Source organism: Colletotrichum orchidophilum (assembly GCF_001831195.1).
Source record: "Colletotrichum orchidophilum strain IMI 309357 chromosome Unknown Scaffold_82.1, whole genome shotgun sequence".
Taxonomy (NCBI): Eukaryota; Fungi; Ascomycota; class Sordariomycetes; order Glomerellales; family Glomerellaceae; genus Colletotrichum; species Colletotrichum orchidophilum.
The window spans coordinates 175278-197945 of record NW_019173038.1 but is presented as its reverse complement, the minus strand read 5'-3'; the positions used below and the strand labels follow the sequence as shown (position 1 = coordinate 197945).

At 53.5% G+C, this 22668-nt stretch overlaps 5 protein-coding genes across 5 annotated transcripts; all 5 read right to left on the bottom strand.

Moving 5' to 3' along the window:
- Positions 1 to 933: 933 nt before the first annotated feature.
- CORC01_09238 (uncharacterized protein) lies at positions 934 to 1356 on the bottom strand (the record flags this gene model as incomplete). The annotated part of the gene is made up of 1 exon (XM_022620867.1): positions 934 to 1356. The coding sequence occupies one exon, from the start codon at positions 1354 to 1356 to the stop codon at positions 934 to 936; it is 423 nt and encodes a 140-aa protein (XP_022472667.1).
- Positions 1357 to 6334: 4978 nt separating this feature from the next.
- Positions 6335 to 6989, bottom strand: CORC01_09237 (uncharacterized protein; the record flags this gene model as incomplete). The annotated part of the gene is made up of 3 exons (XM_022620866.1): positions 6335 to 6443; positions 6496 to 6734; positions 6873 to 6989. The coding sequence occupies 3 exons, from the start codon at positions 6987 to 6989 to the stop codon at positions 6335 to 6337; spliced, it is 465 nt and encodes a 154-aa protein (XP_022472666.1).
- A 2969-nt stretch (positions 6990 to 9958) lies between these two features.
- On the bottom strand, positions 9959 to 11746 carry CORC01_09236 (uncharacterized protein; the record flags this gene model as incomplete). Its single annotated transcript, XM_022620865.1, has 2 exons — positions 9959 to 10740; positions 11194 to 11746. 2 exons carry the CDS (start codon positions 11744 to 11746, stop codon positions 9959 to 9961), a joined length of 1335 nt encoding a protein of 444 aa, XP_022472665.1.
- Positions 11747 to 14049: 2303 nt separating this feature from the next.
- CORC01_09235 (glycosyltransferase family 28 domain-containing protein) lies at positions 14050 to 17835 on the bottom strand (the record flags this gene model as incomplete). Its single annotated transcript, XM_022620864.1, has 1 exon — positions 14050 to 17835. The coding sequence occupies one exon, from the start codon at positions 17833 to 17835 to the stop codon at positions 14050 to 14052; it is 3786 nt and encodes a 1261-aa protein (XP_022472664.1).
- A 1576-nt stretch (positions 17836 to 19411) lies between these two features.
- CORC01_09234 (uncharacterized protein) lies at positions 19412 to 21286 on the bottom strand (the record flags this gene model as incomplete). The annotated part of the gene is made up of 2 exons (XM_022620863.1): positions 19412 to 20374; positions 20432 to 21286. 2 exons carry the CDS (start codon positions 21284 to 21286, stop codon positions 19412 to 19414), a joined length of 1818 nt encoding a protein of 605 aa, XP_022472663.1.
- Positions 21287 to 22668: the final 1382 nt, after the last annotated feature.

Sequence of the window (22668 nt, the reverse complement as noted above, 5' to 3'; positions counted from 1 at the left end):
CTGGCAACAGACGACGGAACCGTCAGTCATGGCCGGGCAGACCCATCTGGTACTACCCCATAAGAGGCGGAAAACTCTTGCTCACCCCAGCATTTGAACAAGGCGACAAAATGCAACCGCTACTAGTCTCGAGAGTATTCATTTCATGCAATTAATAAGATGAGTGCCTCCCCTAATCCTTGTGGAGGGTGGGTCGGTTTCCCCCTCGGGGCCAGACCGGGTCAGCTACCCGAAGGCCAACCTAGGCCTGGGCAAGAAGACTTTGCAATATTGACCTGTAGGAATGGCTCAACGCATGGACGTTGTCATGTTTTTGGTTTCAAATCTTGCAGATTTTGGCGAGTCTTCTGCCCTGTCTCGCGCGTTCTCTTCTCGTCCACCACATGCAGACTCGATAGCCACGTTACCCTATCTTCCCACACAGAATCTCAAAGCTAAGTCAGCTATCCCAATCTTGTCTCAAAAGGGGGGAAAAAAGGGATTGAATATCATATTATCTAGAGTATTGACGTGCTGCCAAGCTTGCTCGTCATCTCCTCAATCGATGTACTGACCAGGGATAAGGTAGGTCAGGAGGGTTAGACTTGTCATCTGGGCACAGGAAGGAGATTCCAGTTGCTGGAGAAATGGGCAGTGACACTAGCCCTGCGGAAGGTGGCGTTTTGAAAACTTCTATTCTAATCTACGATAAATCCTCCATACCTACACAGTAAAGAAGAGCAAACTGGGAATCCGATCCCAAGAACTCCATCGCTGCCATTACAACCCGAGCTCCGTTTCCCTATCCTCCTAACCAATTTGAAGACTTACTTTTCCACCCCATTTTTGACCAAAATCCCATGAAAAGCCAATCCTCTAATATCGTACGTTTTTGCCAGTGAATCTGCTTCCAGCAGCGCCGTGCTCGACATTGTTGTCAGAACCAAGAATGACTTAGTTCGAGGGGCTGCGGGAGCAGGCCGACGAACTGCATTCGAAATTCTGATAGATGTTGCCATAGTTTGGACCATGAAGAACGATCCCGCCGTGATGGACGGATCGGGCTCGAAGGTCGCCTTCGGGAGTGCGTTCGGGAGTGCGTTCGGGAGTGCGTTCGGGAGTGCCCTCGGCATCGGCACTATCATCGCTTTCGACGGAAGGCATAGGGTTCTCCTCAGCCGTTCTTCCATTTTTGCAGTCGTCACAGGAGTCTTTGTGCTTTCGAAAGTGATGATAGGTGCAAATTGTGTATCTTCCGCATGGCATCCGCACTGCCCGTCCGTGATTGTCGTTGATATGCCGAAAAAGGTCGCAGCCTGCGCTGGGCTGCCAGTCGCATTTGTCCTTGGGGCAGTCTTTGGGGCTCTGGAGAGTCATTTTTGGCTTAGAAAGCAGTTGGTAGACGTGGAGGAGTAAAAGAGTACTTCAGAGCGGACCGATATGGGCAGTGTGAGGATGCTGAGCGTCAATGAAAGAATTTCAACTAACTTCAGACGAAGGGGTCTGCTCATTTATATACATAGTTTTCTACGCCCGCAAGAAGACCGAGCTCAGACCTAGTCTGAATTCAAAGTGGGATCTGGTTGCTGTGGAGAGTCGTTGTTCGAATACGCAATGACAAGGTCCCCGGCCAGCATCGCCCCGGCCAGCATCGCGCGAAGTCACCATGCTGCGACTAAGGATTCAGTTTTCTTTTTTATCCTACACTGTCCCACATCGTCCTCCTAACGATTCTTTCCCTGCTCAAAGCGGAAATTGCAGACACTACTATGTCGTGTGGGCGTGGTTGTCTGCCGGGACCCCTGCGCTTCCAAGATCTCTGCGTTCGTAGGTGTTGGTGAATCATGTTCGCACGAAGAGGTCATACTTGTAAACACGGCTTGACGTGAACAAGAGCGTAATTGAAAAGAAGCCAGAACCGCCAGATCATGATGGGATCGAAACAGGAGATGTGAACTCGCAAAGAATGGTCTGGAATCTATCGGAAAGCTTCGTGCTCGCGAGGGCATTGCCACAGGATGAGCAGAATCGCCCAGTCCTATCAGGTTGTTGGATAGGTACTATGATAGGAGCCGGGGGGGTTCTCAACCATACGCCGTGCCATAGTTCGCCGGATGCGCGGCACCATTCAACCTTTGTCAACTCGCATTTGGTGGTCTCCTGCGATACTGGCATGCGGCAGGTAGTGATTCCTGATGCGGTGCCCGCTGTCGAGCCCGAATTGCAGTTCCTGCGTCGCAGGATCGGCTCCCTCACTCATTTCGATTGGCTCGGAGGCGACGCGGCATGGAGAGGCCCCTGCCTTTTTGATTTTCTGAAAATTGATTTGTGGGAGGGAAGTCATCCTGCAGCTAACATGGGTGCGGCCGCGAATGCGAGCTCATTCCATTGCTTTCTAGGCAACGGTGCCGCAGCGCAAATGTGGACTCTCTGCTCCTTGGCCTTCCAGGTTGTCATGTGTGCGGTAGCTGGGATGGAAATGACCGTAAATCCGTCGTTCAGGATAGTTGTCGTCGTTCACAGGTGGGTTGACCTCACGGCAGAGAAAGAAAAACCGCCAAACGGCTTCCAAATCCTCCAAGGATACGGAGTAGGTGTTCTCCGTCCCAACCCTGGCAAACGGACTCCCTCATCCGTCACCAACGGCGAGGCAGCTGATCCGATCAGTCGGGGGGTGTTCATAAAGTGGAAACTCAACGCTTACCTGGGCCTCTTCTTCTTCTTTACTCTGTAAACCAACCAAAGATGTGACGGTCTCAGCACCTTTTAGTGTGGGGCTTCCTTGTCTAGGATCAGGCTTAGTTAGCTCGTGGGCAGCTATTGACACACCATCCGAACGACCCGGATCCGGTGGCATCGCTACCGAACGGGGCCCCTCACCCTTATGAACGACTAAGTGTCTGCGGCGAATGAAGCGAGCTTAATTGAACCTCATCCCATTTATATCGCGCACGCTGCCGTTGTCACCAGAACACATGCGGTTTACTGTGGGGAAGGCATCGCCAAATCGGGAGTTATGTCTAGTTGGTTGGGGACTGCACATCACTTTCGGGTGACGGTCAGGAGGCTGACTAGACTGTTTGGAGGCAGCCGGCAGACGCAAAGAAACGTGTGGACATGGAAGAATGCATCACACTGCGTTTTACAGTACAGCTTTACGTGGTTGGATGTTTCTGTCTAAGGTGGTGGTTTCAGGTACAAAAGGTGAATTAGAGAATGCGGATCTGTGGGATCTGACGGAACTATTTCGCATGTGGAGCATGTCTCTCACGCCGACTACTCTGCTGAAGATACTGCCCAAGGTACCTTCTCCTGATATTCCCAGCACGTCGACATACCTTAGCCACATATAATAGTAGAAATGATGGACTCGACAGCGTCTCGAGGGTAGGAAGCTACAATTTCTTCGAAAATGCGTCCATCAGACCTCCACTTCGGCGGGGTGAAGGGATGGTTAACGTACTGCCTCTGCATGCCAGCGGTAGCCCCCCAAGAGCCCCTTCAACAGCGGCCATGACCAAGATAGGAGGTCAAGCAGAGGTAATAGTGCCCAGGTTCAACCCTCTACGCATCTTCTAGACCATGGTTTATTCTGTATCATGCGTGGTCCACCCGGTATAACAGGGGGGGATGGATGCGACTGCGACGCATCTGATTACTACGGGCGGGCTCAACGCTATTGCCGTAGCGATCGGGTAGCGCCCCAACGTGTTTGGGTTTCTCGCGGGTGATGATCTCCTGTAGGAAAGCAGCGGCGAAACAGGAGGAAATTTTGGTCTTTGGGATCAATATGTGGCGGCAGAATGGGTGAGGGCAACATTGCTCATTTGGGGAGACCCCCTTTGTTGGATAAACCCTGTCAGAGCTCAGGACCACCGAGGGGATGGAATGGCACACCCTATGTGACATCGCATGCTGCCACTATCGTCACTCACTCGGACTCATCTGTCGGTCCTACAGTAATCATCATTCCCTATCTTATCTACCGTTGCAGAAGCGAGAGGACACAGAGCTGTCGACGACTACTTCAAAGTGCTCCCTGTATGAACTATGTATCGTTGACAACAACTTGAGTGTTGAACCCATCCAAATTCCAGTTCTAGTCTCTATCACCGGGACCTCGCTGAACCCTCGAGTAACTAGAGTGACATATGATGAATACCACCAACTTTACCGCTTCTGAGGCCGTCTTGACTGCGGTGTCTGCCTTTTTACTTCCAGGTGGGTGTTTCCGTTTCGGCTTCGGCTGCATACGTGTTGTCGAGTGATTTGGATGTAACAAGGAGTATCAGCTAATTCAGGACTCTGGCCTTGGGCTTCGGACCGATGCTCACTGCGAGACTTTTATCTCATTCGTCGGAAGCGTACTAGAGCTCGGCTATGACATCGGAGGATGTGATAACTGTGCTCCTCTGCTCCTGTGTCGAGGAATGGTAGTAGATAGGCCGTAGGCAGAACATCAGCACCATCGGTCCAGTACAGCTGTATGTGCTCGACTGATACAACGGAGATAATTACTGTGGAAAGCGTCTCTATCACACGAATCTAAGCGGCAGCAATAGGAACAATATTCCGGGTGCCTACTCATCTGAATCTCGTGTGTTGGTACAAAAAAATCCTCGAATGAATCCTCGAGCCATCAAATGGATCTTCTACCGCGTCATTGGGACCCGGGATACGCGTAAACTGCCACCTGATAGAGGTACTCCCAATTAGTGTGTTAAGAATACATAAATTTTATGTGGCTCGTAAACTCCCGGCACTCTTCACACGTGTCCGAATGAGCTGTTCACGGATGCCAATGGCTTGCGCTACCACGATAACACAACTACACATTCACGCCATTCATTGAGATGGTCTTCCGGTTTTATGCACGAGATACGCCAGCGTGTGTCGATCACTATTTTCTGGGACAACACCTGTCTGCTCGAGATATGTGTCACATTCGCCATGTCAGGTCGAAAAACGGCTGCCGCCCTTGGTCTCGAGGCATCCAATGAAGCGACAGCTTTACTAACCGCTTTCATTATAGATACAGAGAAAAAAAGAGCTACCAAGACTATGGAGTAGTTGCTGTTCAAGATGGATGACCGAGTGCGACACTTGACTGAGAATTTGGAGCTTCGTTCCTTGGCATCGAAAAAGTTCTTGGTCATTGAGACACTTGCTACCCGGCTCAACAGGGAGCTGATAGTATGTCAGATCGAATCGGTCTGCTACCATTCCGAGGTCGGAGACTTGACCATAGCGGCCTTAGCCGCAGAGCAATTCTCACGGTCTCACTTCGAAGACCGAGAGGCCCAGCTGCTAAAGCCAGGCGTTGAGCCGACAAGGAAACAAATTCCAGCGATGATACGTCTCGGCCGCATTCACAAGATGCTGCACTTCCACAGTGCAGAGACCGCGCGGAGACCTCGAAGTATGAAAAAGACCAGAGAGATAAAAGAGAGATCGATCAATGTCACCAGGCACTGAGCGCCCCGCACCTCGCTCGCAATGCCCATATAAATTCGGTGCGCCTAATTGCATCGGCTTCGAGACCATGTCCGTGTAGACGTTGCGAATCCGATAGAGCGGCTTCCGTGCTATATCCGCAACGATGCCGTCAATTGTGAGTGCCCAGAAGATTGGTCAACGCTCTCATATTCATCCTGAAAGATGAGAGCGAGAATGCCCGTACTGCCACCCGCTTCAAGAGTACTAGGCTATTGCATCATCAGTGGCGCCTTTCAGCTCGAGTTCGGCTGTTCCCTTCGGCAGTATTCGAAGATACCTAATAAACAGGTCTGTTCGTTCCGAAGATCATAGTCTAAAGCTATTGACTCTGGAATCCGAGGTCTCGGTCGTTGCAAATCGTAAGTGGATACCTGTCGCATCAATCATCGTCAACCTAAAGCATCACAGTTTTGATTTGGGAGATAGACTGAGTGGCAGACTGCTTGAGGCATCGCTGCAGGCTCGAAGACTTGATCAGATGAAGCCGCAATTTCTTTCTGGTCATCGGTACGTCGCAAGAGTAAAGAATGCGTTTTCTTTGTGGGGTATCGTAATGTACAGAATGCGGGTTGTCGTTTAATCCAGGCGAGCGGCTGCAGCACATAATTATATATCCGAATGCGTTGGTCGCCTTACGTCGCTTATTCACACCCACATCCTCCACGTGGCTTGGATCCAGGCGGCCGCCAGCCATTCCCAATGGAGCCATTCACCGATGTAATACAAAGACCCTCCTAATAACACTGACGTTCAATCTGTGTCGTCAAAAAATGGTTGCTTTGATGGACAAGGCAACCTAGATGATTCATGCTAGTGGAGACTTGTAGCGCCGGGATGCTGTGGGGAGATCTGCACCGCATTAACGATTGGCGCTTCGGTACCAGCGTCGGTTAGCAATGGGACCCACGGATACTTCGTCCCAAGTGATTGGACCATCCGAGGTGAAATCATCCAAATCATCGCCTGGACTATTACCCCGTTAAAACAACATCATCGCTGGAAATGCTCAGGAATACTCACAATTCGCCTGGATACGCGTAAATCGTGTCCAGCATCGGGTCTAGGAATGGTGTGGAGATGTTGTTATCGTAGGAAGTATCTCGCGTGCCGTTATCAGTAGCTTGATGGTAGAGGTCGTTAGGGGTGACACAACCCGATTGCTCGTTCTGGGCTGGGATTCTGTTGGCTGTGGTGGCTGTGGTGACTTGTCGCACATTCTGAACCTGACTAAGACGTTTGGAACGACGGGGCTTAGTCATCTGAAATTTCCCCGCATCAGCGTCAGGCACTCGGAGACACGCAAGACATCTTTGCTCGTGCCGTCTAATGTTGCAAGAATGACTGCGCAGAGGCTTTCCGCAACGCATTTTGACTAGTGGACCGTGCACAGCTCTCACATGCCGGCTTAGGTTGGCTTTTGTTGGAAAGGGCTTAGAGGTGCAGCCAAGTGTCACGCATTGGAAGAACTCGCAGTTGGCAGCGGCCATCAACGGCGATTCCTCTACCGTAGCCATTGCGAAGTCAATCATTCGAGGCATAAATTCTCCTTGACTCATTGTGATACTCGGATAATGCTGACGGTTGGGGGTTTTCCTCCGCCGGAAAAAAACAAGGACTCGGTAATAGGTGGTCGTAGAGACAAAGATCGAATTGGCGGATAGGAGGGAGATGCAAAGGCCACGATTGGCCAGTGAAAGTCCAACAATATATGAGAATAAAAATTGAATAGGGTGCAGTGAGGAAAATGTGAGGCGCTGCAGAATTCGTTCTTCAATCACCTGCGAAATCGGCATATGATGCCCGGAATTTGCCTCTGGCCACAAAGTTATCATCATTAGCTTTTGGTGGGGGAAGCTGGCTGATATATGAAATATGGAATGAAATGGTGTGTCCATGATTTCTGGTGCAAGAGAACATGCGGACTGCGGTACCCGTGGTTGCCTTACTCGGCATGAGGCTCAATTTGGTGCGCGGACCTGTGGCGAAATCAGTAAACATCTTTCAGGGTCAAACTTCTGCCCCCCTGGATTGAACGCCAAATGTCTCGTCAAGCGCATGCGTCACCGTTTACCTGATCCGATTGTGCACGAAAAAAACTTGGACACTTGCTAGTTCAAGCAGATTCCATGAGAGTTTAGCCTCGCAGAATTAAAGCCTGAAGGATTCTCATAGGTCAACGAAGGGGTGGACGTCTCATGTCGGGAGCATCACGGAAGTTGGAACATCTGTACGACTGGACAGCTTGCTGCCATCTTGTCGAACCGAGATATGGAAATTGATCCGGCCAGCAACACAGCCGCCGAATGGAACATGGAAATCTATAACGTGAACGTCTTCAACATCATTCACCTGGCAAAATGTGTATGCCAATCCGCCTACTGCGGCCTGTCGTAGTGTCATGGCCTGCAAAAGGGACCCAGCGGTCGGCGTTTGTAGCTGTCATCAGTTAACGACTTCGGACGGGTCTTGCGAGCATTTTTTTCCTCAGGACCATGTCACTACGATGCCGCCATGCAAGTCATGAAATTTTGTGTACGTCGAAGAGGCGCTCCAGCCGTCAACATCACTTCACAGTGTACACTTGATTATCGCGCTGTGTCCAAGATGGTCTCATGAACAGACTCTGATTACGATCTGGGATCGCGGCAATCGGAGATGGCATTGGAAGAGCCTTATGGGAAAACAGAAGCCAATTTTACTGCGTTGGTAAGGAACCGCTGGCGACTTCGAGGAAAGGCTGTGCGAGGAACGCAGCGCGAGCTTTTTTGCAAAGGTTGCCTGACTGCTGGCAAGCTAAATGATGGTGTTTTTCAGTCTTCGCAAAATCTCTGCTTCATTCTAATTGTCTTCATCACCAGGTGTTGGTTCCCGCGCCGCGGGGAAGCCCCTTGAGAGTTTATAGGCCCAGAAGAGATACATCACGCAGAAGATCTTTGTCATCCTCCTCCTCCTCCTCCTCCCCCTCCCCCTCCTCCTCCTCTCAGCCTCCTCGCTCTGTATTGGCCCCTCCCCCCCCTCTCTCATGTCTATGCGACCTTCATGGGCTGCATGCGACGCAACAGGCCCCACCGCCAATTTTTGAGCCTCCTGGTTGCCTTGGGCAGTGGTTCGCAAATGGTCCGCCAATTTTTGAGCCTCCTGGTTGCCTTGGGCAGTGGTTCGCAAATGGTCCGCCAAATTGCTATGAATGATTTTTCAGGGTCTCGGTGTCACCCCCTTCACAATTCTGGCACCGACTCATGTTGTTCGTGCTCGGTGTAAGATGTGCGCTTTTTCTTTTTTCTGCCGGGTGTCAAGGAGCTGTGCTGAGTGGCCTGCCGCCTCGTGGATGCCTGTTTCCACAGATCAATGCAGGTCCTTATATCCAAGCACTCATCTCCGTATCCTTTCTCGTCATATTCACCATGACGTCCATCTCCAGCAATTTTGCCATTCAAATCGTTCCAACTTCGTCATTCAAGGCACAATGGCAGACTGATGCAAACACCGTACTTGCTGGTCTATCTCATCCTAATCATTTCTAAAAGTCTCTAACCCTTTGCATCAGTCGTAGACGAGCTGATGTTGCTAGTCACGAGGATCCTATCCCCACGGCCCCCGACCGACTCCAAGATCAAATTTTGAAAGTCAAATCATAATTCAAGGTCAGGTACAACAAGGGCGTATAAGAAGAGAGGAATATATTATCAAAGGATCCATGGAAATCAAAATAAAGGGATTCGCTCAACGGGAGGAAGGTTACTGTAAGATTTGCGACTATGTGATGGATTGAGGAAGACCACGTAACCACAACGACATGCGGATCGCGAATTGCCATCATAGCCAGACAATCAACGAAAAGGTGGGTGACGACTCTAATTGCGAGCACCAAGGAAAGGATGCAAGACCACGATAAGATTTCTGCGGGACGAAGAGGACAACATGGGGACCCGTCAGAGAGGGATGCACTAGATACGACTCGGTCGACACTCTTGGCATGAAGTATACGCCTGCTATTCGTTACACCAACTCCTCCAGAATCCGCGGCGCAAGAATCTTGATAGAACTTCAACTGATGATATATGGTCTCGCGGTAATGACGGAGGATCTCGCTGGTGTCGCGACCTGGACTCCTACAATGTCGCGTCAGCCATACGAATTTTCAAAAGGCTTTTCTCATCACGCCAAGTTCATTGCCTCAAATTCAAAAGAGACGCTCGAAAAAGCTGTGACGGTCGCAGCTGATACGTTGCATTGTGTTAGGACCTCTAACATTAGCCGTATCGTAACCTGCCTTCTCAACACCATTCTCGTCTGGTTCCCGACCTTGCCAAAACAACCACCACAAATAGGACGCCCTCGAAAATTGATCACATGACCTGGAGCGATATAAGCTTATTCGAAAACTTGGCGGGTCTCCAAAACAAAGCGTCCTCACTCGCCTTCAAGGATCGAATGCAGGCGCTGACTGGTGACTTTTAGCAAGAGACTTGATTGTAGACCGTTAAGCTGTGGCACCCGTAGCAGCATCGATCGCATGCTTCTCCCGGATGGCAGCTTTCAAGAACCCCTCAGCATATTTAGCACCCTCGGGCTCATACAGCGTAAACGCGAGAAGTAGCTGAGTACCCCACTTGAAATCAATCTTGGTGAACTCCGGGATGTACTTGGTGGAGACGCGTTGAACAGCCCACTGGATTCTCTTTCGATCGGCTTCGCCGCTGTGAAGGTCGTTGCGGGTGTTTCCAATCACCGCCCTCTCTAACTCGTTCGTAGAGTTCTGCATGTCGAGGCCACGGCGGAGGTTGTCATCGGAGACGAAATTCTCTTCAAAAAGGCTCGTCTTGGCATAGTGAGGAGTCACGTTCTCGGGAATATTGAACGTAACGTTCTTGGCGATGTTCTGCAGGTTGCGGGTTCTGATGTCTTCCCAGATGGATGTACATTTGCCGTCCTGGCCATAGGCGAGGTTCGGAGCATTGTCGGAGTGCAGCTGTGAGGCCTTATGGTGCGCCAGGGCCTTGCTCATACTCAGCGACAAGGGGTAGGCTTGCTTCCTCGCAAAACTCTCGTTCTGGTCGACAAAACCCAAAGCGAGAATGAAGATGTCAATGTTTGTGCGGATTTGGGCCAAACCTCGACGATTCACGACCAGCAACTGGAAATACTCATCCAAAGAAGGCGCCTCACCTCTCTGGGCTCGCGACTGACAACACTGATCATATGTGTGGGTGGTTGTTGAGCACTTGGGACAGCCGTATAAGTCACCGCGGTCCTTGAGCGGGCCTGCGCAAAACGCCAAGATGTGGTCGGTTCTGTTGCAGTTCTCGCAGCGATCGACCACGGGATTCATCTGCAGCTCGTACATCTTGTTCTTCTTTTGCTCATCCTTGAGCTGATTCTCGATCTGCTGCTGCTGCTCGGTGTGCTTCTGTTGGGTCTGTTGGAGCTAGAGTTGCAGCTGCTGGAACTGCTGTTGCTGCTGCTGCATCATCTGGACCATTTGCTGTTGGAGCTGATCAATCTGCCCCTGCTGGCCCTGCAGTGGCTGCATCGCGGGCTGCTGCTGCTGTTGCTGCATCGTGGGCTGCTGCTCGTCCACGATCATGGCCCCACTGTTGGGAACGAGGGGCGCTTGCTGTCGTACGTAAGAGGGACCACGCAGCGGGACCTTTCTCCTCGAACCCATGAGCTTGAGGGAAAGAGGACGCTCGTCAAATACGAGCATGGTACACTCACTTTCGGGGTTCTCCATCTTCCGACCATAAGTGTAGCCATGGGCGGTGGCGTTCGTGCCGACATGGATCTGGAAGGGGTCCCCGGTGGTTGGCATCCGCTGCTGCGCGGTAAGACCCTGCTTTTCGTATTCCAAAGACTTTTGATACTTCTCTGGGACTGTCATTTCCAAGCGACCATTCTTCATCGTGGCACCGATATCCGTGTAGATGGTCTTGCGGATGGGACCGCCTTTGCGGATGCCCCCAGCGCTGCTCAACTGTATGTTGGGGCCGAGCGGGTTGTGGCCTTGGCGGTCTCTGGGGTTGGCAAAGGGATTGCCACTGTCATTTCCAGAAGCCCGATTGCTGGCAGCTTCGGCCTGCCGAGTACCGAGAAGATGCTCATTACCGGGCGCGTGGATGATATCGCCCATGGCGTTGAATGGTCTTGCGCCCGGGGCGGCGTAACCCACGGGCACGAGGCTCTCGTTCTCGGCCTTGACGGTCTCCTTGCCCTTGGGCGCGGTAGACTTGTCGCCCTCGGGAGCGTTGTTGTTGGGATTGCCACCAGTCATCTTGGTTATGATGAGAGGTGGACGAGGAGGAGAATGAATTTTGGTAATGAAGAAGAAAAGCGGAATAAGTGTTGTTGTTTTATGAAACTGCGAGAACCTTGGCCTTTTTCTTGTCGCGCTTCTGCTTGGAAGCGTTGTGTGTGTCGAGGTCGAGATCTGTGGCAGACTAAGGGTGAGAAAAGAAAAAAGGTAGGGAGGCCAGAGGCAGGTGGGTGGAAGGAGGACGACAGCGCAAGGACCTAAGGAAGTTGTCGCCAAAGGCGAGGAAGGTATGACCTACCTTAGTTTTTGAGGGAAGCCGACTTCCTTCCCAATTCCCTTTTTTTTTTTTTTTTTTTTTGCTTTTGCCCCCGGGGCGGGGGGGGGGGGGGGGGGTGTTGGTGGAGGAAGGAGAGGAGAGGAGGAGGGGTGGGGGGGGGGGGGGGGAGGGGGGAGTGAGCACAAGGTGTGTTTTTTTTTTTTTTTTTGTGGCAGGGGGGCGAAACGGGTGGGGGGGGGGTTGTATTTTTGGGTCGCACCTGTTTTTTTTTTTTTTTTTTAAAGAAAGTGATGCCGTCTACTTGAGTTCCCTAGGTAGGTAGGTAGACAAGCGAATGGAAGCAAGGCACACTATGGAGTTGGCTGACGAGTGCACAAAGGGCGCGTCCGTAGCAAGCCCGGTAAACTGGGTCAGAGATACCTCATGTCTCCGACCCGGAAGCTTGGGTCCTAGCGGTACCGTAATGATCCTCCAGCGGCAGTCGTCGCTATGACCCAGCCAGTCTCCGCCGCTCCGGCCGTTAAAACGTGTTCCACCTGCCTGATCGGCAACGTTAACATGCATGGATACCCCTGTGGTGCAACCAATCCCCAACTTTTTTATTACGTCATTGTTCCTTGGGAGGCAGCCGCATGTGACTGACGAGGATCGTCGTTCTGGTCCTGCTTTTTTCTTCTATAAATTTGTTTTCTCCACCAGATCATGTTTAAGGGGTTGGTTCATCTTAACGTCACTACCTTAGACTGCATGCGTATTCTGTCACGAAATGTGGCCTAGTATCAGGACAGACGAAGTTGTCTGTCACGTGCTTTCTCATGTGTCCCTTACTTTCACGCAGTATCTAGCTAGACTTGACCATTTTGCTTTCGATTAATACAAGCCACTTTCTACTTACTTCACATGCCCATTGCTGTGTGCTCTAACTCGTGACATATTCTTCACTATGTCAAAGGTGATGTTCATGGCGATGCTCGACCATGCTACAATTCTTCTGAGCATATTCTTATCGAAGATGTCCAGCATGTGAGGTAGGAACCACCCATGAGATCGTAAGGGCACCTCCCCAATGGTTGCATCCTTCCAGGTTTCCTGTACTCGTGCGCCATCTTGGAAGCTATGTGAATACCTTGGATGACGGTCCTCCGGTCCCTGTGGTCCACTTCAAAGTCACTGGACAATAAGGCCAGGCCGCTCCATTAATACCGGGGAAAGAGAGTTCGAAGCCAAGACCGCTCGGCCATCAACCTATCTCCCAATGCAAGAAAAGCAAAATGACCCCTTGTATAACGCTTGTATTCTTGTCGGTCATCAGGTTGAATGAGAAGGACAGCGTGTCCGTTGATTGACTCCTGTTGTCATCCTGGCCTGGTCCTTTTGCCGACAGCGGGTCATTCATTAATTCAAGCGTCTATCCACAGACATCAAAGAGGGCTCAGTTCTTGTTTAATTTACCATTGAGTGGCAGTTCCACAATGGGTCTCCTCGGATGCGGTCATGGTGTTGTATTTGTTCAGTTTGGAGCCCGCCGAGAAGGCGAGCAAAAAGGGTAGATGCCCGGAAGATTTGGTGACAGTGACTGGCCACGTGGGGAGGGAAGTTGTGAGGTCTTCTTCCAGTCTCAATTATCTTAGGTACTGTCAGTGAGATCACAAAGAGGGAATGCTCCCGCCTTTATTCCGTCCTCATCCTACCTCCCATCGTCAGCCTCATCCTCATCCTCCCCCGAGTTATTTCTCCAGAACACAACCTGCCAAACTACAACGGCAACGCCAGGCTGGTCCGTTGATGCCACAGATAGAAATTCCCACTGCTAGCACATTAGAATAGTCCCTTGGATATTAATTTGATTATAAAGCTATTCGCTACTCCTGAACAGCAGTGTCAAGAAAAGGGGCGGGGTATAAGTCAAAAGCATCTAAAATGTCCCAAACGCCGAACAACAAATGTGCCGAACATGCCTGGGCGATGGGGTTTCTGGTCTGGATTCTCTCCACCCGCATGAAAAACAAAGGATACACCGTGCAGACGATAGCCTCCAAAACTCCTAAACCTGGGCCGAACTCGCGCGATCAACGCCGGGCCGACGATGTGCGTCCTCCCCCCCAACTGTGCCATTGGCATGGGCTCCGTCTTTAGACCCAGAACTAACCTCTGCCTTGTGTGGTGTCTCAGATCTGTCGTTGGGGATAGCTTTGTCTCTCGCATCGGCGCGATCTGCCGCCTCGGCTCGTGCTTCCCCTTCCTCATTCTCCGCGATATCATCTCTCCTTTTAGATGAGTTCCTGTCCGAGCCTTCCGCATTTTCCTGATCCTCAGCAGACTTGCGCGCCCGCGCGGTGTCGGTCGACCGTCTTGTATCGACACTATGCCTCGCCGCAGGACTCTTGAGCTTCTCGTCCGCCTTGCGAAGCTCCTTTTCCGTGCCGACGACGGTGCTCATATCCTCGCCCCTCTTGATCGCCTGGAGGGTGCGGTCGGCAATGTCGACACTCTCAAAGGCGGCGTGGTTGACGCGCTGCTTCTGATGCGAGAACACCCTCTTGATGCCTTGTTTCTTCTCAGCCTCGAGAGTCTCGAGGAGTTCGCGGATCGTGTACCAGCCGGTAATGACGTCCTTGTCAACTTGCTTCTTGGATTCGCTGGGCTGTTGCCGCCTCTCGCGTTGACCCTGTACGAGGCGAGCTCGACGGACAACGCGATCGGGCTGCTTCTTCCGTTCGACTTGCTTGGCAATGCCCTTGAGAGTGTAGCCAAAAGGACTGATAATGGCGCTGAGATCCTTGAGCACGAAGCCCGTGAGACCCATGCCTGTCCCTTTGACAAAACCCTTGACTCCCTCCTTCTTGGCGCCCCTGACTGGCAAGCGAACGAGGCCGGTCGTGCCGTCGTAGATGCCGTATGCGAATTCCTTGCCGGCCGCCTTGAGTCCGGAGCTAATGCCAGTGACACGTGGAGGACGTCGGACAGTATCGTCACCGTATAGTCGAGGTGCGTTGTGGAATCCTTGGGCGATGGCCATAGACAGGTCTACCGGCGCCCTCGCCAAGGCTTGCGCCGATTTGCCCACGCCCTCGCTGACTTCGTTGGCGTAGTCTCCGACGGCGTCGTCAACGGTGGTTCCGGTGTCGACTGACGACATTGTGTCGCGCCGTTCCTGCGCACCTGGTCTTGCAGAAGAAGAATTGCCATTTGCTTGTGGTCGCTCTTCCTGGCCCTGCTTCTTGCTGTCTCCCTCCTTTGCTTTATGATCGTCTCCCTCCTGCGGTTGAAGAGCAGGACTGGTCTCGCCGTTGGCCGGGTTCTTCCGTTCCTTGGCAGTCGTCCGCTTATCTCGGAGGGCCCTCAACTTCCTCTTCTTGTCCTTCTTCTCCTTTCGCTTGTGTGACGTCTTGGCAAGTCTGTATGGAACACTCCCAATCCCACCAAAAACATTGCCCATCGTACCGGCGAGCGAGCCCGCGATACCAGTCACAGGCTCTCCAGGGCCCTCAAAGTCGTTCCACTCAGTGTGCCGCAACAGCCTGAGCCTCTTCCACGAAAGCTGTCCTTCCTCGACAATTATGTCCGCGGCGAGCGCGCTGAGCTTGACATTGGTGTTCTTCAGAGTCCAGACAGCTGGGCGGTCCCGCAGGATGGAGCAGCGCATCGAGTTTATACCTCCCAGCGTCAGGTGGTGGTGGAACGACCGCACAGCGTTCTTGGCGCCGTCACCTTCTAGTTCAATGTTTTTGGCGACTTTGGCGGCCGCTTCTTTCGCCTCGTCCGTAAGGCAGTACTTGATACCCTCGGCGAGCTTCTCGACGTCTAATTGCTTGTAGGGCACGGCCTCGGGCCCGGCTTTGCTAGTTGCTAGGATGCTTCCCCAGAAATGCTGATCGCCAAAGAAGGGTACAATCATGGTGGGCAGACCGCACTTGAGAGCGATGGCGGTGGTTCCAGCTCCGCCGTGAATGACACAGGCTTTCACTCGAGGGAACAGCCAGTCGTGGGGCGTGTTCTCTAGCATGAAGATGTTGTCGGGGACGTCCATCTCGTCACCTCCCAGGCCGCCCCAACCCTTGGACACCAGCGCGCGGACTCCGGCGAGTTGCACGGCTTCGAAAATCATCTGAGTGAAACGGTCCGCATCATCAACGACGATGGAGCCAAAACCAATGTAAATGGGCGGTTCGCCAGCATCCAAAAATTTCTCCAAATCACTGGGCGGGTCAAACGTCGAAGCCAGGTCGAGGAAGACGAACCCGGAGACGTCGATTTCTTCACCCCAATCCTGGGGCTTGGGGACGAGACCTGGACTCCAGAGGTAGGTGAAGGGCACGTGAAGGCGGTAAGTCGCGCCGGGGGCCCAAAGTGTCGAGACAGCGTCCAGCCCGAGGGTCTTGACACGGAAGTCATTGACCAAATCGCCCAGCCCCTGCCAGACCATCATCTCGACCAGGGGATATGAGATGAAGTTGGTGTACCCGGGATCCACGTTCGACTTCTTGATGCTGGCCAGGGGATGAGGGAAAGCCTGCGTTGGGGTGTAGGGGAACGTAAACATGAGATGTAATGGGATGCCAAGAGCTTCGGCGCAGTGGACGTGGGCAAAGCTAGGAGGGTTGGCAATGATGGCGTCGGCGATGAAGGGATCCTTCTCCCCCATCATCTTGAGGTTGTGGACGTCCTTCTCGTCGTCAGTGGCGTTGATGCAAGCTCTCCAGAAACCGTCAAACATCTCCGCCATGGCCGATCGTCGCCGTCCAATGTCTCCGGCCTTGACGGCGTCCAATGTCGGAATCATGCCTGGGTTCTTGACCATGAAAGCCATCAACTCTGAGGGGTCACCGCCGACCGAAAAGAATTCCAAACCAGAGTCCTTCTCGATAAATTCGCGGAAGGCGGGGTGCGTTGCGATACGCACGCGGTGGCCGTAATCCTCCTTTAGAATCTTGCCAATTTTGAGGAACGGCTGGGCGTCACCGCGGGAACCAATGACCATGATGACGATGTTCAAGCGCGGCTTCGGTTCGCGATCGGCGGTAGCCGTGGTCGCGGAGGAGAGGCGAGACATGGGCGGTCGCTGCCCATCCTCCCCCTGCTCCTCACCTTCGGGCACCGGCACCACTTTCTTGACAGCGTGGCCCAAGGCCTTGGCCAAGTAGCCGGTGTTGGCCGTTTCCTTGACCGAGATACGCAGACGACCGTCCTTCTTCACCTTGCCCTTGGTGTTGTAATTGTCGTTGCCTACGTGGAATCGGCGGTAGCTCTCAGCAATCTCTTTTTGCCGTCTCGCGTTGGCCCCGTCGTTTGCCGCCTTCTTTTCGGCCGGGGTCCTGGTAGCTTCAGCATCGTCATCGGAGGATTCGCTGGAGCTCGAATTTCCTCTGTCGGCCTCCAGAAGGGCTCTGTCGAGGTATGATGTTCCGGATCGCTTGGGGACGTTACGCTTTGCCGCGCTGCTCGAGCCGGCCTTGCGGCCAGGCGCCTCAGTCCTCCACTTCTTGTCGATGGGAGGGCGTTCCTGGTGGTTCGACGTGCCGGACACCTCGAGATGGTCAGGGGCAGTCGGTTCCGACGATGTCTTCGTGGCCCTCTCATCTTTCGGTGGTAATTCGGGAACTGTAGGTGCCGTCGTTGACTGCGGCGATCGAGCATTCGGCGAATCAATCTCAGGCGGTACATAGGACGGGTAGACAATGTTCCTGTTCTCATCTCGTACCACACCAATGTGTCGTCCATCGCGGTCTATCTCGTCAATGTGAAGCTGCTCGGGAGGAGGGGTCGCCGTTGCTTCGGATTCAGTCGCCGTGCCCAAGGCCAGCTGTGCCGCGGCGGTTGCGTGCGCCATGATGGCGTCGGATTGGTGTGCCGTGTCTGCTCCGGAATTGAGTTTCGTCTATGACGGTGGTGCGGAGGGGAGTTGGGTTATGGGAGCTGGGCTCGTGGGTGAGAATATTTGTTTAGATCAGGGCTGGCATCCCAATGTGGACATGGGAGATACGTTTGAAATTAGCGTGGCTAGAGAGGTCTTAGGGCGCGAAGATAGTCTGGGTTTGGAAGTCGCGTCACTCGTCCTTGGCTGGTTGTCACGTAGAGGTTGACATCCGGAACGACGAGGGGACGGAGGGCCTCGACCTTGGCAAGCTAAGGAGGCGACGGAAACATAAAAACACCCGACATGGTCCGGTCTGTTTGGCTCCGGGAATAATACCAGAGGATCTGTCCGACGCAAGGTTTCACGCGAAAAGCAAGCTTGTGAGAGAGGAGGAGTAGGAGGGCGCCTGCGCACTGGACCGACTAGTCTGGCTTTGCTGTTTCCAAAGCATCTGAGCTGGAAATTCCAACCCCCTGGTCCGATGACATCACTTCCCGAGGGCGATAGCCCGTTGTCCGCAAGGGTGCGCCCCTGCCGGTGAGGTAGCTCCTGGTCTGTGCGACGGGATGACATTGGCTGGGCCGGGCTGGCCCGTGCCAAAGGCAATCTGCGAATGGTCGTCCGGAGACTCTCCCCCGGGACCCGTCTTCCACTCCGGTTTTTTTCTGGCAACTAACGTTACCTCGTTGACAACACATGCTCTCTCGTCAATCAATCACGCTGCGATCCACGGTAAGACATGGAAACTCGGGTACAAAATGACGGAAGAGATGCAAATCCCCAACCGAGATTGAGTGGTGAGACTGGTTTAGGATTGCCAGCTGTTTCCCACACGAAGCCTAATTGGGCTCGAGCCCCTTGGGCATTGCGCCCTTCAAACAGGCACATTTGGACGTCCGGATCTGGGCAAGAGATGCTAGCGCCACACTTGTGCTTCGGATGTACTGCTTCTTGTCCAATGAATCGAGCATCTACCGAGATCAATGGTGCACAGCCACGAGTCACTCGCCACAGTCCACGTCTACCTGACGGCAATTCGCAGCGTCCCAATCACCAGAGCGTCGAATTTGACCGTGGTTCGTCAGAGCAGGCGTTTAGAACCATGCGGCTTTCGGGGGGGAGTGACGGGTTTCTAGACAGTTCCCTTCCGCACTGACGCTGTCGTCTCCGTATGCCATTTGAGCATCGCGTGGATCCGCAGACGATGAGACGACACGCGTGATAGTCCACAGCGAGATGGCATTTTGATGTGTTTGACTAATGGTCTTTCGGGATTCACCGCGGCCCAGCCCTAGAAGTTGAGTTTCTGACGGGGAGACGCCCAAAAAAAAAAAAAACCTCCACCACGCCAATCTAGCAGCACGTTGAGAAGAAATTTGTTTTAAATTCATACAGCTGCTCGTTGCTCAGCAGCCAAGGTAATTCGTAACTCATAAGAGCCTCCGCCATGAACCTACTCCCGGAAATGCAAAACCCATACCACAGAGCATCTCGGCTTACCCGCGCCGGGGCTACCCATGATATCCAGTGACCAATGTACAACAGCTTTTTACTGCAGAGGCAGGCTCTTTAGCCGCATAGTCAAAATGTCGAGCTGCGTCTTAACCTCCTCTCCCTGACCCTGGTCGTCTACTTCCTTCTTCTCGAGGGCCGTCTGCAAGGTCTTGACGGCGTGCAGCAGGGGGTCGACGTAGCGCTGCTCCACGGCGCCGGGCATACTGGCTGGCACCAAGTGCTGGAAGCTGGTGCCGGCAAAGAGGAAGTAGGCAAAGTTGGCGACCTGCAGGTGGAAGGGGAAGTTCTGCACCCAGTATTCCCAGATTTCGGGAACGGACTGCTCCTTGAGGAATGCCATGTTGGGGAACAGGACGTACTGAAGCATCTCGACTGCGTCCGTCGTCGCGAAACGGTTTGTGAGCTTGCGTTTTTGAGCCACAATCAACTCCTCTCGTAGCCACGTCACTGCAGAAGCCTGCAGTGCGGAAAATATGCAGTTCTCGAGAAGATCCTCCAAAATCTTGAGCCGGTCACTGTCGTCGGGGTCGTCGTGCAGGACGAGGCCTGCGAGGGTTGTGGAAACGTTCCGGACTGAGAGTGACGGATGAAATACGGACACGAGTGTTAGGAGATGGTGGTAGGGCATGAAGTCGCCGTCTGATGGCGAGATGCGCTTGTAGTTCTCCAGCCACAGTCCCATCACGATGAGAGCTTCGGTGGTGCCTGGGTTGCCCACGATGCGCGACTGCGGGTCTTCACCAAAGAAGTTTTGGAGAAGCTTGACGTGATCGGGGAACATGGTCATCTGGACCTGTTCGTAGTCCGCGTCAAACACCTCTGCCGAAAAGAGCCAGTATGCAACCAGGCACCAGACACCTCCGGTGGACAGCTTGATGTCGTCGGGGCTGAGGTCATCAGTCTCGACCGCCAGCGGGCTGTTGGGGATGGAGCCCTCAAAGATATCCCTGACGGAAAGGGCATGCACTCTGTTTAAGCCGAGATCTCCTGCAAGTGCCTGAGTTAGTTGTTAGCAAGTTCGTCCGTCCGAGCAACATCAGACGAATGTACATACGACTAATTGGCCAACCAGAGCGTCCCTCGCCAAAAGGTCGGTGTCCTCCTTAAAGGCACGCAACACGCTCTTGCGGATCACGACACGCTCCGGGTTGTAGAATTCCAGCAGACGAGAGGCCCATTCCATGCCCGTACAGTTGACGTAGGCCTCGATGATGCAGGTGATGAAGGACTGGAGCAGTCTCTTGGTCGTGTCCGGGTCTCTGGGCGCCAGCTGCTCCTTGTGCGCGGCCTCGGGATCGGGTGCGTGTTTTGTGGGATCGCTCTTCGTGAAGGGAGTGTCAAGCTTATTGCTGGACTGACGGGTAGGGAGCGGCGGGCGCTTGTCGCCAGAAAGGGAGCGGACGAGGGCAATGACTGCAGCCGTCATTTCGGGATTGCGGGGATGGTAGGTGCGGTAGACACTCTGCAGGGTCGTGTGAACGAAACGGGAGGGGCGCGCCACATTCAACCGCTTGTGCAGGATGCTCAACATGCCAACCAGGTGAACGAATGTCGCCGTCGTCGCAGGATCGTCTTCCTCATCGGTAGCCTCGTCGATGGTCTTTTCCAAAACCTCAAGGACCTTGAGAATGACCTCGCGTGGGTTGCCCAGCTGGGCGATGGTCTCTAGGCACTGCTCGCTCCCTTGAATGGGCACGAGCATCTCGACCAAGTCCCATCCGATGTCCTGGGTGAGCTGGGCATCTTGGAGGATTTCGTTGAGATCAGGCAGGATCTCGGGGGAAAGGACCTCGCCGATGATGGTCAGGTAGGTGAAGGTGTCTGTAGCGGGCGGTTTGGACTCGCGTAGAGCCTGGAGGCCGCTGGGCTTGTCGGCCATGGCAAGGGGAGGATTCGTCGCTTCAATCATGGTGTTCAGCTACTCGAGGCTCCTCTATGGCATTGGAGGGGATGGTCGATGGTCGTTGAAGAAGTCTGAGCGGATGGGGACTTGACAAACGGCAGAAGGGGCAGACGAGGTGAAGAAAAGAAGAAAGGAGACTGGGCGTGGTCTCGTTTCGTCATCGGAGCTTTCAGCAGTGAAGGCGTGAGAGGAGGAACCACCTGGGCAGGGTTCCAACTCCAATTTCTCTCCACCAGGCAATATAATTAGCACCTCACCAGCAGCTCACCACTCCACGAAAGGGGGGCAAGAATAAGGCGGGCGATAGCAGCAATGACAGGCCCAGAAATGCCAGCCGTGGGCGCAGCAGCAACCCCGCACTAGCCCTGATTCAGAGAGGATCCCGCTGGAACACTTTACAGGTCAGGTCCCCCACTGGAATCTGGAGGTCCCGCCAGGTCTGAAGCCTGAGGCTGGCCCCGCCCCTAGGTCGTTGGGGCAGACGTGTCAGTGGCCAGAGGCAGTGAAACCCGGTGCCATCGGGTGCCAGACCAGGCTGGTTCCAGCCCACAACACTGGCCGGGGCCAGGCCTTGGCGGTGAAGTGGCCTGCGACGAGACGGGAGGCTGAGATCTGAGAAATTCTGAGGGACTGCGGGAGAGCAAGTCGGGGATGGAAGATCGGCTCGTGTTTGATTTATGCTTGACGATGAAAGCATCCGAACAGAGGGCGAAACTGGACAGTCCCCATCCCTTTAATCTGCGGGAACGGGACTGGACCCTGAAGAACCTGAAGGACAGGACAGGACCGGGAAGTCGGCAGTCTGAGTCTCGAGGAACCACTGCACCCGCCATGCCGCCCACCTCTTATCGGTCCCACGCCGCCATCCCTCTCATTACTTGTTATCGATAGAGAAAGTGGGGTCGGGCAACCTGATAGCGGGACACGCTTCGATAAGACACCTTGGTGACTAGGTAGTGAAGCAATACTGGTACCATAGGTAAGGTACCTTGATGGAAGTACCCCTCGATCACCGCTTCCCAGTCTCGTGTGTCTGTCTTCTCCCTTGCCTATGAACCTCGCTTGGGGCATCGTACAAACGCAAGGCCTTACCGGTGTAAAGAGGACAACCTCAAAGAGACAAATGAACAATCGTTCGTGGGCTGATTCATCACGGAAGCCATCCGGCGCCATCTGCCTGCTGCCACACGCCATCTCCAACAAGCACCGTGGCACCCCGCACCGGCTCCCTGACCACCACCACCACATCACCACTAACGAGCGAGCGGACGGGTACTCCAAGGTTTCGTCCATCAGAGTAACAAGTCCTGTACATCCTGCCTGGCCAAACGCTCACAACTCGAAATGTACCCTTGTGTCCCCTCCTTCCCGTTCTGATCAGGTGCACT